Source organism: Oncorhynchus tshawytscha, unplaced genomic scaffold, assembly GCF_018296145.1.
Source record: "Oncorhynchus tshawytscha isolate Ot180627B unplaced genomic scaffold, Otsh_v2.0 Un_contig_4705_pilon_pilon, whole genome shotgun sequence".
Taxonomy (NCBI): domain Eukaryota; kingdom Metazoa; phylum Chordata; class Actinopteri; order Salmoniformes; family Salmonidae; genus Oncorhynchus; species Oncorhynchus tshawytscha.
The window spans coordinates 29,680-42,500 of NW_024607989.1; the positions used below are offsets into that span (position 1 = coordinate 29,680).

At 50.1% G+C, this 12,821-nt stretch overlaps 1 protein-coding gene and 1 long non-coding RNA gene across 3 annotated transcripts; both read right to left on the bottom strand.

Annotated features, from left to right (window-relative positions):
* Positions 1-738: 738 nt before the first annotated feature.
* On the bottom strand, positions 739-1,790 carry LOC121843182. 2 transcript variants are annotated; one of them, XR_006081465.1, is made up of 3 exons: positions 1,246-1,786; positions 985-1,184; positions 739-829 (listed from the first exon to the last, which is right to left on the bottom strand). It is a non-coding gene; the product is annotated as an uncharacterized LOC121843182 (long non-coding RNA). The 2 variants fall into 2 exon arrangements; XR_006081464.1 differs by having other exon boundaries at positions 985-1,790.
* Positions 1,791-5,965: 4,175 nt separating this feature from the next.
* Positions 5,966-10,385, bottom strand: LOC121843183 (zinc finger CCHC domain-containing protein 7-like; the record flags this gene model as incomplete). The annotated part of the gene is given in 3 exon segments (XM_042312785.1): positions 5,966-6,102; positions 9,934-10,050; positions 10,290-10,385. Coding segments are annotated over 3 exon segments (219 nt in total), but the record flags the coding sequence as incomplete, so codon positions are not given.
* Positions 10,386-12,821: the final 2,436 nt, after the last annotated feature.

Consider the following 12,821-nt stretch of genomic DNA (forward strand, 5'->3'; position numbering starts at 1 on the left):
AACTGACTTCAACTGTAACTACTGTAGAAGGGGAACTGACTTCAACTGTAAATACTGTAGAAGGGGAACTGACTTCAACTGTAAATACTGTAGAAGGGGAACTGACTTCAACTGTAAATACTGTAGAAGGGGAACTGACTTCAACTGTAAATACTGTAGAAGGGGAACTGACTTCAACTGTAACTACTGTAGAAGGGGAACTGACTTCAACTGTAACTACTGTAGAAGGGGAACTGACTTCAACTGTAAATACTGTAGAAGGGGAACTGACTTCAACTGTAAATACTGTAGAAGGGGAACTGACTTCAACTGTAAATACTGTAGAAGGGGAACTGACTTCAACTGTAAATACTGTAGAAGGGGAACTGACTTCAACTGTAAATACTGTAGAAGGTGAATTGACTTCAACTGTAAATACTGTAGAAGGGGAACTGACTTCAACTGTAAATACTGTAGAAGGTGAACTGACTTCAACTGTAAATAGTGTAGAAGGGGAACTGACTTCAACTGTAAATACTGTAGAAGGGGAACTGACTTCAACTGTAACTACTGTAGAAGGGGAACTGACTTCAACTGTAAATACTGTAGAAGGGGAACTGGCTTCTCAAAACATCATCATCACGGACCTCTTTCTGGTGACATCAACGTATATTTATCTCTTCAGACTTTTAATCAATGAATGAATGGATCAATATATTGACAGAAACCTCTCCTTTAATGGATTGACAGGATGTAGTCTCTAGAACGGTGATAACAGGTCCCTGAAATCTCTCCTTTAATAGATTAACAGGATGTAGTCTCTAGAACGGTGATAACAGGTCTCTGAAACCTCTCCTTTAATAGATTGACAGGATGTAGTCTCTAGAACGGTCAGGTCTCTGAAACCTCTCCTTTAATAGATTGATAGAAACCTCTCCTTAATAGATTAACAGGATGTATTGAACGGTGATAACAGAAACCTCTCTTCAATAGATTGACAGAAACCTCTCCTTTAATAGATTGACAGAAACCTCTCCTTTAATATATTGACAGAAACCTCTCCTTTAATAGATTAACAGGATGTAGTCTCTAGAACAGTGATAACAGGTCCCTGAAACCTCTCCTTTAATAGATTAACAGGATGTAGTCTCTAGAACGGTGATAACAGGTCCCTGAAACCTCTCCTTTAATAGATTGACAGAAACCTCTCCTTTAATAGATTGACATGATGTAGTCTCTAGAACGGTGATAACAGGTCCCTGAAACCTCTCCTTTAATAGATTAACAGAAACCTCTCCTTTAATAGATTGACAGAAACCTCTCCTTTAATAGATTGACAGAAACCTCTCCTTTAATATATTGACAGAAACCTCTCCTTTAATAGATTAACAGAAACCTCTCCTTTAATAGATTGACAGAAACCTCTCCTTTAATATATTGACAGAAACCTCTCCTTTAATAGATTGACAGGATGTAGTCTCTAGAACGGTGATAACAGGTCAACCTCTCCTTTTAATAAAACAGAATGAGTCCTTCAAAGAGTTACCCCTCCAACCCACACACACACAACACACTCACACACACACACACACACACACACACACACACTCTCTCCCTCGCATACACAAACATTTGTACTGTACATGAAAGCTTTGCCAAAATGTATGACATATGCACTCTACCCCCATCCCTCTGCATGTTATCTCCTAGGTATCCTCTGATGAGGAACACCCCCATGTTATCTCCTAGGTATCCTCTGATGAGGAACACCCCCCCCATGTTATCTCCTAGGTATCCTCTGATGAGGAACAACCCCCTCTTATCTCCTAGGTATCCTCTGATGAGGAACAACCCCCATGTTATCTCCTAGGTTTCCTCTGTTTGATGAGGAACAACCCCCATGTTATCTCCTAGGTATCCTCTGATGAGGAACACCCCCATGTTATCTCCTAGGTATCCTCTGATGAGGAACACCCCCCATGTTATCTCCTAGGTATCCTCTGATGAGGAACAACCCCCATGTTATCTCCTAGGTATCCTCTGATGAGGAACAACCCCCCCCATGTTACCTCCTAGGTATCCTCTGATGAGGAACAACCCCCATGTTATCTCTAGGTATCCTCTGATGAGGAACAACACCCCCCATGTTATCTCCTAGGTATCCTCTGATGAGGAACACCCCCATGTTATCTCCTAGGTATCCTCTGATGAGGAACAACCCCCCATGTTATCTCCTAGGTATCCTCTGATGAGGAACAACCCCCATGTTACCTCCTAGGTATCCTCTGATGAGGAACAACCCCCATGTTACCTCCTAGGTATCCTCTGATGAGGAACAACACCCCCTCTTATCTCCTAGGTTTCCTCTGTTTGATGAGGAACAGGTTTTCGTCCGTGGGGAACATCTTCTCCTCCTTAGCAGCCTTCCTGTCTCTCCCGTTCTCTCTCCTCTTCTTCTTCCTCGCTCCCTTCTTCGCCGCCCCAAACAGACGGTCGGGGGTGTGGGAGGCGGGGCCCTTGGGATGGAAGGTAGGAGGGGCTCCGGCCGAGGGGGGAGGGCCCTTGGGCCCCTTCTTCTTTCTCTTCTTGGTGGAGGGGCCTTCTCCTCGGGGGAAGTCAAGAGACTCGTCTGCGGCGGCGACCATTTTGTTTTTGGCCGGTTTCCGTTGTTTCTTCTTCTGCCTTTCCTGACTCCCCGGCTGGTTCCTGTCAGCCATGTTGGATTTGGGCGTGGCTGAAGCTGTGGGTTAGGGAGAGGTGGGGAGGAGGGAAGGAGAGGTGGGGAGGAGGGAAGGAGAGGTGGGGAGGAGGGAAGGAGAGGTAGGGAGAGGAGGGAAGGAGAGGTGGGGAGGAGGGAAGGAGATGTGGGGAGGAGGGAAGGAGCGGTGGGGAGGAGGGAAGGAGGTGGGGAGGAGGGGGAGACGTGGGGGAGGGAAGGAGAGGTGGGGGGGGGAGAGGAAGGAGATAGGGAGATGAGGGAGGAGAGGTGGGGAGGAGGGAAGGAGAGGTGGGGAGGAGGGAAGGAGAGGTGGGGAGGAGGGAAGGAGAGGTGGGGGGAGGGGAAGGAGAGGTGGGGGGAGGGAAGGAGGAGGGGATGAGGGGAGGAGAGGTGGGGAGGGGGAGGGAGGTGGGGAGGAGGGAAGGAGGTGGGGAGGAGGGAAGGAGAGGTGGGGGAGGAGGGAAGGAGAGGTGGGGAGGAGGGAAGGAGAGGTGGGGAGGAGGGAAGGAGAGGTGGGGAGGAGGTGGGGAGGAGGGAGGTGGGGAGGAGGGAAGGGAGGAGGAGGAAGGAGAGGTGGGGAGGAGAGGAGGGGGAGGAGGGGAGAGGGAGAGGTGGGGAGGAGGGAAGGAGAGGTGGGGAGGAGGGAAGGAGAGGTGGGGAGGGGGAAGGAGAGGTGGGGAAGGAAGGAGGTGGGGGGAGGGAAGAGAGGTGGGGGAGGAAGGAGGAGAGGTGGGGAGGAGGAGGGGAGGAGGAGGGGGGGAGGAGGGAAGGAGAGGTGGGGAGGAGGGAAGGAGAGGTGGGGAGGAGGAAGGAGAGGTGGGGAGGAGGAGGGAAGGAGAGGTGGGGAGGAGGGGGGAGGGAAGGAGGGGGGAGGTGGGGAGGAGGTGGGGAGGAGGGAAGGAGAGGTGGGGAGGAGGGAAGGAGAGGTGGGGAGGAGGGAGGAGAGGTGGGGGGAGGAGAGGTGGGGGGAGGAGAGGTGGGGAGGGGAGGAGAGGTGGGGAGGAGGGGGGAGGAGGGAAGGAGAGGTGGGGAGGAGGGAAGGAGAGGTGGGGAGGAGGGAAGGAGAGGTGGGGGGAGAGGAGGGGGGATGTGGGGAGGAGGGAAGGAGAGGTGGGGAGGAGGGAAGGAGAGGTGGGGAGGAGGGAAGGAGATGTGGGGAGGAGGGAAGGAGAGGTGGGGGGAAGGAGAGGGAGGAGGAGATGTGGGGAGGAGGGAAGGAGAGGTGGGGAGGAGGAGGGAAGGAGATGTGGGGAGGAGGGAAGGAGAGGTGTGGGGAGGAGGGAAGGAGAGGTGGGGAGGAGGGAAGGAGAGGTGGGGAGGAGGGAAGGAGAGGTGGGGAGGAGGGAAGGAGAGGTGGGGAGGAGGGAAGGAGAGGTGGGGAGGAGGGAAGGAGAGGTGGGGAGGAGGGAAGGAGAGGTGGGGAGGAGGGAAGGAGAGGTGGGGAGGGAGGGAAGGAGAGGTGGGGAGGAGGGAAGGAGAGGTGGGGGAGGAGGGAAGGAGAGGTGGGGAGGAGGGAAGGAGAGGTGGGGAGGAGGGAAGGAGAGGTGGGGAGGAGGGAAGGAGAGGTGGGGAGGAGGGAAGGAGAGGTGGGGAGGAGGGAAGGAGAGGTGGGGAGGAGGAAGGAGAGGTGGGGAGGAGGGAAGGAGAGGTGGGGAGGAGGGAAGGAGAGGTGGGGAAGGAGGTGGGGAAGGGAAGAGAGAGGTGGGGAGGAGGGAAGGAGAGGTGGGGAGGAGGGAAGGAGAGGTGGGGAGGAGGGAAGGAGAGGTGGGGAGAGGAGGGAAGGAGAGGTGGGGAGGAGGAAGGAGAGGTGGGGAGGAGGGAAGGAGAGGTGGGGAGGAGGGAAGGAGAGGTGGGGAGGAGGGGGAGAGGTGGGGAGGAGGGAAGGAGAGGTGGGGAGGAGGGAAGGGAAGAGAGGTGGGGAGGAGGGAAGGAGAGGTGGGGAGGAGGGAGGAGGGAAGAGAGGTGGGGAGGAGGGAAGGAGAGGAGGGGAGGAGGGAAGGAGATGTGGGGAGGAGGGAAGGAGAGGTGGGAGGGGGGAAGGAGATGTGGGGAGGAGGGAAGGAGAGGGGGAGGGAGAGGAGGGAGGAGGGAGGAGGAGGGAAGGAGAGGGGGGAGGAGGGAAGGAGAGGTGGGGAGGAGGGAAGGAGACGGGGGGAGGAGGGAAGGAGAGGTGGGGAGGAGGGAAGGAGAGGAGGGAAGGAGAGGTGGGGGAGGAGGGAAGGAGAAGGGGGAGGAGAGGTGGGGAGGAGAGGAGGGGAGGAAAGAAAATGAGAGAAGGAGGGAAGGAGAAAGGAGGGAGGGAAGGAGAGGTGGGGAGGAGAGGAGGGGAGGAAAGAAAAGGAGAGAAGGAGGGAAGGAGAGGTGGGGAGGAGAGGTCTGATTAAAGCAGCCGATAGCAAATCAAACAGATCCTAGAGCAGATCCCAGAGCAGACTAACAGATCCCAGAGCAGACTAACAGATCCCAGAGCAGACTAACAGATCCCAGAGCAGACTAACAGATCCCAGAGCAGACTAACAGATCCCAGAGCAGACTAACAGATCCCAGAGCAGACTAACAGATCCTAAAGCAGATCCCAGAGCAGACTAACAGATCCCAGAGCAGACTAACAGATCCCAGAGCAGACTAACAGATCCCAGAGCAGACTAACAGAGCAGACTAACATATCCCAGAGCAGACTAACAGATCCCAGAGCAGACTAACAGATCCCAGAGCAGACTAACAGATCCTAAGCAGACTAACAGATCCCAGAGCAGCCTACAGATCCCAGAGCAGATCCTAGAGCAGACTAACAGATCCCAGAGCAGACTAACAGATCCCAGAGCAGACTAACAGATCCCAGAGCAGACTAACAGATCCCTAGAGCAGACTAACAACTAACAGAGCAGACTAACAGATCCCAGAGCAGACTAACAGAGCAGACTAACAGATCCCAGAGCAGACTAACAGATCCCAGAGCAGACTAACAGATCCCAGAGCAGACTAACAGATCCTAGAGCAGACTAAAATCCCAGAGCAGACTAACAGATCCCAGAGCAGACTAACAGAGCAGACTAATAGATCCCAGAGCAGACTAACAAATCCCAGAGCAGACTAACAGATCCCAGAGCAGACTAAAATCCCATTACGGTCCACATGAATACAGAAGATGGTACCTGGAGTGAAGCGCTTCCCCTCTCTGCTCTCCTTTAGTTTGCGTTTAGGAGTCCAGGGTTTCTCCTGGCCACCGCTGAACCTGATGTGGGTACGGCTAGGAGTAGCACTATGGTAGGGTTTAGGGGGGTAGTTCTGGTACGGCCTGTAGCTCGGGTTAGAGTCGGTTCTCTGGCGTTTGCCCGGCGGATCGTCTCGGGCGTCACCGTCTGGTGAGACCTGACACGGGAACAGGCCTGCATCCTTCAACTCTACAGAGAGAGAGAGAGAGAGAGAGATGGAGGGATGGAGGGAGAGAGAGGGATGGATGGAGAGGAGAGGGATGGAGAGAGAGACAGAGGGATGGAGAGAGAGAGGGATGAGAGAGAGAGAGAGAGAGGATGGAGAGAGGGGAGAGACAGAGGGATGGATGGATGGAGAGAGATAAAGAGAAAGGGAGGGATGGAGAGAGAGAGGGAGGGATGGATGGAGAGACTGAGAGTGGATGGAGAGAGAGACAGAGGGATGGAGAGAGAGAGGGATGAGAGAGAGAGAGAGAGAGGGGGAGGGATGGAGAGAGAGGGAGGGATGGAGAGAGAGGGATGAGAGAGAGAGGGAGGGATGGAGTGGTAGGGAGAGAGAGATGGAGGGGGAAAGAGGGAGGGATGGTGATTAATTCACTGTATCTTGTTAATCTTCCCATCACTACATTAGTCAACAATTACCCCTCTATCTGTCTGCACTGAGTTTAGTGTGTAATGAGGTGTCTGTGCTGAGTTTAGTGTGTAATGAGGTGTCTGTACTGAGTTTAGTGTGTAATGAGGTGTCTGTGCTGAGTTTAGTGTGTAATGAGGTGTCTGTGCTGAGTTTAGTGTGTAATGAGGTGTCTGTGCTGAGTTTAGTGTGTAATGAGGTGTCTGTACTGAGTTTAGTGTGTAATGAGGTGTCTGTGCTGAGTTTAGTGTGTAATGAGGTGTCTGTACTGAGTTTAGTGTGTAATGAGGTGTCTGCACTGAGTTTAGTGTGTAATGAGGTGTCTGTACTGAGTTTAGTGTGTAATGAGGTGTCTGTACTGAGTTTAGTGTGTAATGAGTGTGTCTGTACTGAGTTTAGTGTGTAATGAGGTGTCTGTACTGAGTTTAGTGTGTAATGAGGTGTCTGTGCTGAGTTTAGTGTGTAATGAGGTGTCTGTGCTGAGTTTAGTGTGTAATGAGGTGTCTGTGCTGAGTTTAGTGTGTAATGAGGTGTCTGTACTGAGTTTAGTGTGTAATGAGGTGTCTGTGCTGAGTTTAGTGTGTAATGAGGTGTCTGTGCTGAGTTTAGTGTGTAATGAGGTGTCTGTGCTGAGTTTAGTGTGTAATGAGGTGTCTGTGCTGAGTTTAGTGTGTAATGAGGTGTCTGTGCTGAGTTTAGTGTGTAATGAGGTGTCTGTGCTGAGTTTAGTGTGTAATGAGGTGTCTGTGCTGAGTTTAGTGTGTAATGAGGTGTCTGTGCTGAGTTTAGTGTGTAATGAGGTGTCTGTGCTGAGTTTAGTGTGTAATGAGGTGTCTGTGCTGAGTTTAGTGTGTAATGAGGTGTCTGTGCTGAGTTTAGTGTGTAATGAGGTGTCTGTGCTGAGTTTAGTGTGTAATGAGGTGTCTGTGCTGAGTTTAGTGTGTAATGAGGTGTCTGTACTGAGTTTAGTGTGTAATGAGGTGTCTGTGCTGAGTTTAGTGTGTAATGAGGTGTCTGTGCTGAGTTTAGTGTGTAATGAGGTGTGTGCTGAGTTTAGTGTGTAATGAGGTGTCTGTGCTGAGTTTAGTGTGTAATGAGGTGTCTGTACTGAGTTTAGTGTGTAATGAGGTGTCTGTGCTGAGTTTAGTGTGTAATGAGGTGTCTGTGCTGAGTTTAGTGTGTAATGAGGTGTCTGTACTGAGTTTAGTGTGTAATGAGGTGTCTGTGCTGAGTTTAGTGTGTAATGAGGTGTCTGTGCTGAGTTTAGTGTGTAATGAGGTGTCTGTGCTGAGTTTAGTGTGTAATGAGGTGTCTGTGCTGAGTTTAGTGTGTAATGAGGTGTCTGTGCTGAGTTTAGTGTGTAATGAGGTGTCTGTACTGAGTTTAGTGTGTAATGAGGTGTCTGTGCTGAGTTTAGTGTGTAATGAGGTGTCTGTGCTGAGTTTAGTGTGTAATGAGGTGTCTGTGCTGAGTTTAGTGTGTAATGAGGTGTCTGTGCTGAGTTTAGTGTGTAATGAGGTGTCTGTGCTGAGTTTAGTGTGTAATGAGGTGTCTGTACTGAGTTTAGTGTGTAATGAGGTGTCTGTCTGAGTTTAGTGTGTAATGAGGTGTCTGTGCTGAGTTTAGTGTGTAATGAGGTGTCTGTGCTGAGTTTAGTGTGTAATGAGGTGTCTGTACTGAGTTTAGTGTGTAATGAGGTGTCTGTACTGAGTTTAGTGTGTAATGAGGTGTCTGTACTGAGTTTAGTGTGTAATGAGGTGTCTGTGCTGAGTTTAGTGTGTAATGAGGTGTCTGTGCTGAGTTTAGTGTGTAATGAGGTGTCTGTGCTGAGTTTAGTGTGTAATGAGGTGTCTGTGCTGAGTTTAGTGTGTAATGAGGTGTCTGTGCTGAGTTTAGTGTGTAATGAGGTGTCTGTGCTGAGTTTAGTGTGTAATGAGGTGTCTGTGCTGAGTTTAGTGTGTAATGAGGTGTCTACACTGAGTTTAGTGTGTAATGAGGTGTCTGTGCTGAGTTTAGTGTGTAATGAGGTGTCTGTACTGAGTTTAGTGTGTAATGAGGTGTCTGTACTGAGTTTAGTGTGTAATGAGGTGTCTGTACTGAGTTTAGTGTGTAATGAGGTGTCTGTACTGAGTTTAGTGTGTAATGAGGTGTCTGTGCTGAGTTTAGTGTGTAATGAGGTGTCTGTGCTGAGTTTAGTGTGTAATGAGGTGTCTGTGCTGAGTTTAGTGTGTAATGAGGTGTCTGTACTGAGTTTAGTGTGTAATGAGGTGTCTGTGCTGAGTTTAGTGTGTAATGAGGTGTCTGTGCTGAGTTTAGTGTGTAATGAGGTGTCTGTACTGAGTTTAGTGTGTAATGAGGTGTCTGTGCTGAGTTTAGTGTGTAATGAGGTGTCTGTGCTGAGTTTAGTGTGTAATGAGGTGTCTGTGCTGAGTTTAGTGTGTAATGAGGTGTCTGTGCTGAGTTTAGTGTGTAATGAGGTGTCTGTGCTGAGTTTAGTGTGTAATGAGGTGTCTGTGCTGAGTTTAGTGTGTAATGAGGTGTCTGTGCTGAGTTTAGTGTGTAATGAGGTGTCTGTGCTGAGTTTAGTGTGTAATGAGGTGTCTGTACTGAGTTTAGTGTGTAATGAGGTGTCTGTGCTGAGTTTAGTGTGTAATGAGGTGTCTGTGCTGAGTTTAGTGTGTAATGAGGTGTCTGTGCTGAGTTTAGTGTGTAATGAGGTGTCTGTGCTGAGTTTAGTGAATAATGAGGTGTCTGTACTGAGTTTAGTGTGTAATGAGGTGTCTGTGCTGAGTTTAGTGTGTAATGAGGTGTCTGTACTGAGTTTAGTGTGTAATGAGGTGTCTGTGCTGAGTTTAGTGTGTAATGAGGTGTCTGTACTGAGTTTAGTGTGTAATGAGGTGTCTGTACTGAGTTTAGTGTGTAATGAGGTGTCTGTGCTGAGTTTAGTGTATAATGAGGTGTCTGTACTGAGTTTAGTGTGTAATGAGGTGTCTGTGCTGAGTTTAGTGTGTAATGAGGTGTCTGTGCTAGTTTAATATTAAAAATAGGTAATGTAATGAATAATGAGGTTAGTGTATTGAAGTAATGAGTGTCCGTGTGTTGAATAGGTGTGTGTGTGTGTGTATTGAAAGAGTGTGTGTAATAAGGTGTAATAATAATAATAATAATAATATTGTGTTGAGGTGTGTGTGTGTGTGTGTGTATAATGTGTGTGTGTGTAAAAAGTGTGCATTAATAGTTGTGTTGTGTAATATTGAGGTGTGTAATTGTGTGTGTATTGAAGTGTGTGTGTGTGTGTATTGAAGGTGTGTTTGTGTGTGTGTGTGTATATTGAAGTGTGTGTGTGTGTGTGTGTGTGTGTGTGTGTGTGTGTGTGTGTGTGTGTGTACCTTGAACTCTGAGCTGAGCTCGGTAATCTCGGTTGTGGATCGAAAGGCGAGAGTCATATTGGTTGATGAAGGGAGAGTTGGGGGGAAACACCCAAACATCCTCCTCACTGAGCAGTCCTACACACACACACACACACACACACACACACACACACACACACAGAGACACAAACACACACAACACACACACACACACAGTTAATATCCAGGCCAGTTCAGACAGTATTGTAGAGAGATGAATCAGGAGTACTTCCCAAAATGGCCCCCTATTCCCTACATAGTGCACTACTTTTGACCAGAGGCCCTATGGGTAGTGCACTGTCTAGGGATAGGGGACAGAGCGGACAGATACTCACAAATCCAAAATGTCCCCTGAGAGAGCAGTTATAACAGCAGGGGTTGGTCCTGGCGCTGTCCTCTCCTTCTACCACCAGTACAGGACCTGACTTAGTCTGGGGGGGAGAGAGGAGAGATACAGGACCTGACTTAGTCTGGGAGGGAGAGAGATACAGGACCTGACTTAGTCTGGGGGTGGAGAGGAGAGATACAGGACCTGACTTAGTCTGGGGGGAGAGATACAGGACCTGACTTAGTCTGGGGGGGGAGAGGAGAGATACAGGACCTGACTTAGTCTGGGGGAGAGATACAGGACCTGACTTAGTCTGGGGGAGAGAGATACAGGACCTGACTTAGTCTGGAGAGGAGAGATACAGGACCTGACTTAGTCTGGGGGGGAGAGATACAGGACCTGACTTAGTCTGGAGGGGGAGAGGAGAGATACAGGACCTGACTTAGTCTGGGGGGGAGGAGAGATACAGGACCTGACTTAGTCTGGGGGGGGGGAGAGATACAGGACCTGACTTAGTCTGGGGGAGAGGAGAGATACAGGACCTGACTTAGTCTGGGAGAGGAGAGATACAGGACCTGACTTAGTCTGGGGGAGGAGAGATACAGGACCTGACTTAGTCTGGGGGAGGAGAGATACAGGACCTGACTTAGTCTGGGGGGGAGAGGAGAGATACAGGACCTGACTTAGTCTGGGGGGAGAAGAGAGATACAGGACCTGACTTAGTCTGGGGGAGAGGAGAGATACAGGACCTGACTTAGTCTGGGGGGGGGGAGAGATACAGGACCTGACTTAGTCTGGGGGAGAAGAGAGATACAGGACCTGACTTAGTCTGGGGGGAGGAGGAGATACAGGACCTGACTTAGTCTTTTAGGAGAGATACAGGACCTGACTTAGTCTGGGGGAGGAGAGATACAGGACCTGACTTAGTCTGGGGAGAGGAGAGATACAGGAGAGATACAGGACCTGACTTAGTCTGGGGGGAGAAGAGAGATACAGGACCTGACTTAGTCTGGGGGGGGAGAAGAGAGATACAGGACCTGACTTAGTCTGGGGGGGGAGGGGGAGAGAGGAGAGATACAGGATACATTTTGTTTTTGCAGACTTTTCTTTTTATATTAAAAGGTATTTCTGGCGACTGAGCCTCAACTTTTAATTTTCCCCCCAACCAACCTTGTCAGGATGGCGGTAAACTTTATTTAGTATGAAAATGTATCCATGAAGCTGAGGCGGCATCGGCTCACACTTACGCTCTACAACTCGTTGCTAGGCAGCGGCCGTTACCTCCGGCCTCCTGGCGGTCGTACACTCTCAGAGCCCCGCCACATGAACTGTTTTCTAAACCACAACTGAATGCCCCCCCCCCCCATAGATAATGACAAGCGGGAATAAATATCACTGAATGATGAAAACATTGGAATAAAGTTAGCTGACGCAAAAATGGAAAAACATTCAATTGTTGTTAACCGAAACTCCCAAAGTCATCCAATCGTCATAATACATTTGAAGCCTGAAGCGTGGTCAACTATTTCAGCACTGCTCTGAGACAAGCGTGGTCAACTATTTCAGCACTGCTCTGAGACAAGCGTGGTCAACTATTTCAGCACTGCTCTGAGACAAGGGTGGTCAACTATTTCAGCATCGTTTCACACTGCTCTGAGACAAGCGTGGTCAACTATTTCAGCACTGCTCTGAGACAAGTGTGGTCAACTATTTCAGCACTGCTCTGAGAGAAGCGTGGTCAACTATTTCAGCACTGCTCTGAGAGAAGCGTGGTCAACTATTTCAGCACTGCTCTGAGAGAAGCGTGGTCAACTATTTCAGCACTGCTCTGAGACAAGCGTGGTCAACTATTTCACACTACTCTGATTCCCCACAGGTCTCATAAACCTAATATATCAAAGCCCCTCCCTATTCTCAACTGCTCTGAGAGAAGCGTGGACCCCCATCTCCCTCCCTATTCTCTCTGATTTCTCTCAAAGCCCCTCTCTCTCATCCCTCTCCTATTCTCTCCATTCTCTCTCTGATGGTGTGATTGCAAATCATATCCTCCCAATGCACCGTTATCTATTAAATATAGCTCTCCTTCCATCCTCTCATCCCTCCCTCCTCCATCCCTCTCCTCATCCCTCCCTCCTCCTCCTCATCCCTTCCCCTCCCTCTCCTCATCCCTCCCTCCCTTCCCGTCATCCCCCTCCTCTCTCTGCTTCATACCCCCCATCTCCCCCTCCCTCTCTCATCTCCTCCCCCCCCCCCTCATCTCATCTCCTCCCCCCTCCCCTCCTCTCCCCTCATCTCCTCCCCCCTCCCCTCCCCTCTCTCTCTCTCATCTCCTCCCTCCTCCCCCTCCCTCCTCCCTCATATCCCCCATCTCCTCCCCTCCTCCCTCTCTCATCTCCTCCCCTCCTCCCTCATCTCACCCCCCCATCTCCACACCCTGGTTTTCTCCCTCCCTCTCTTTTCCACTTGAGTAGTTTCAGGACAGAGAGGATGAATGCTATTAGAGAGGCATGGCATTATCAGGTCACACCGGCCGGCCGGC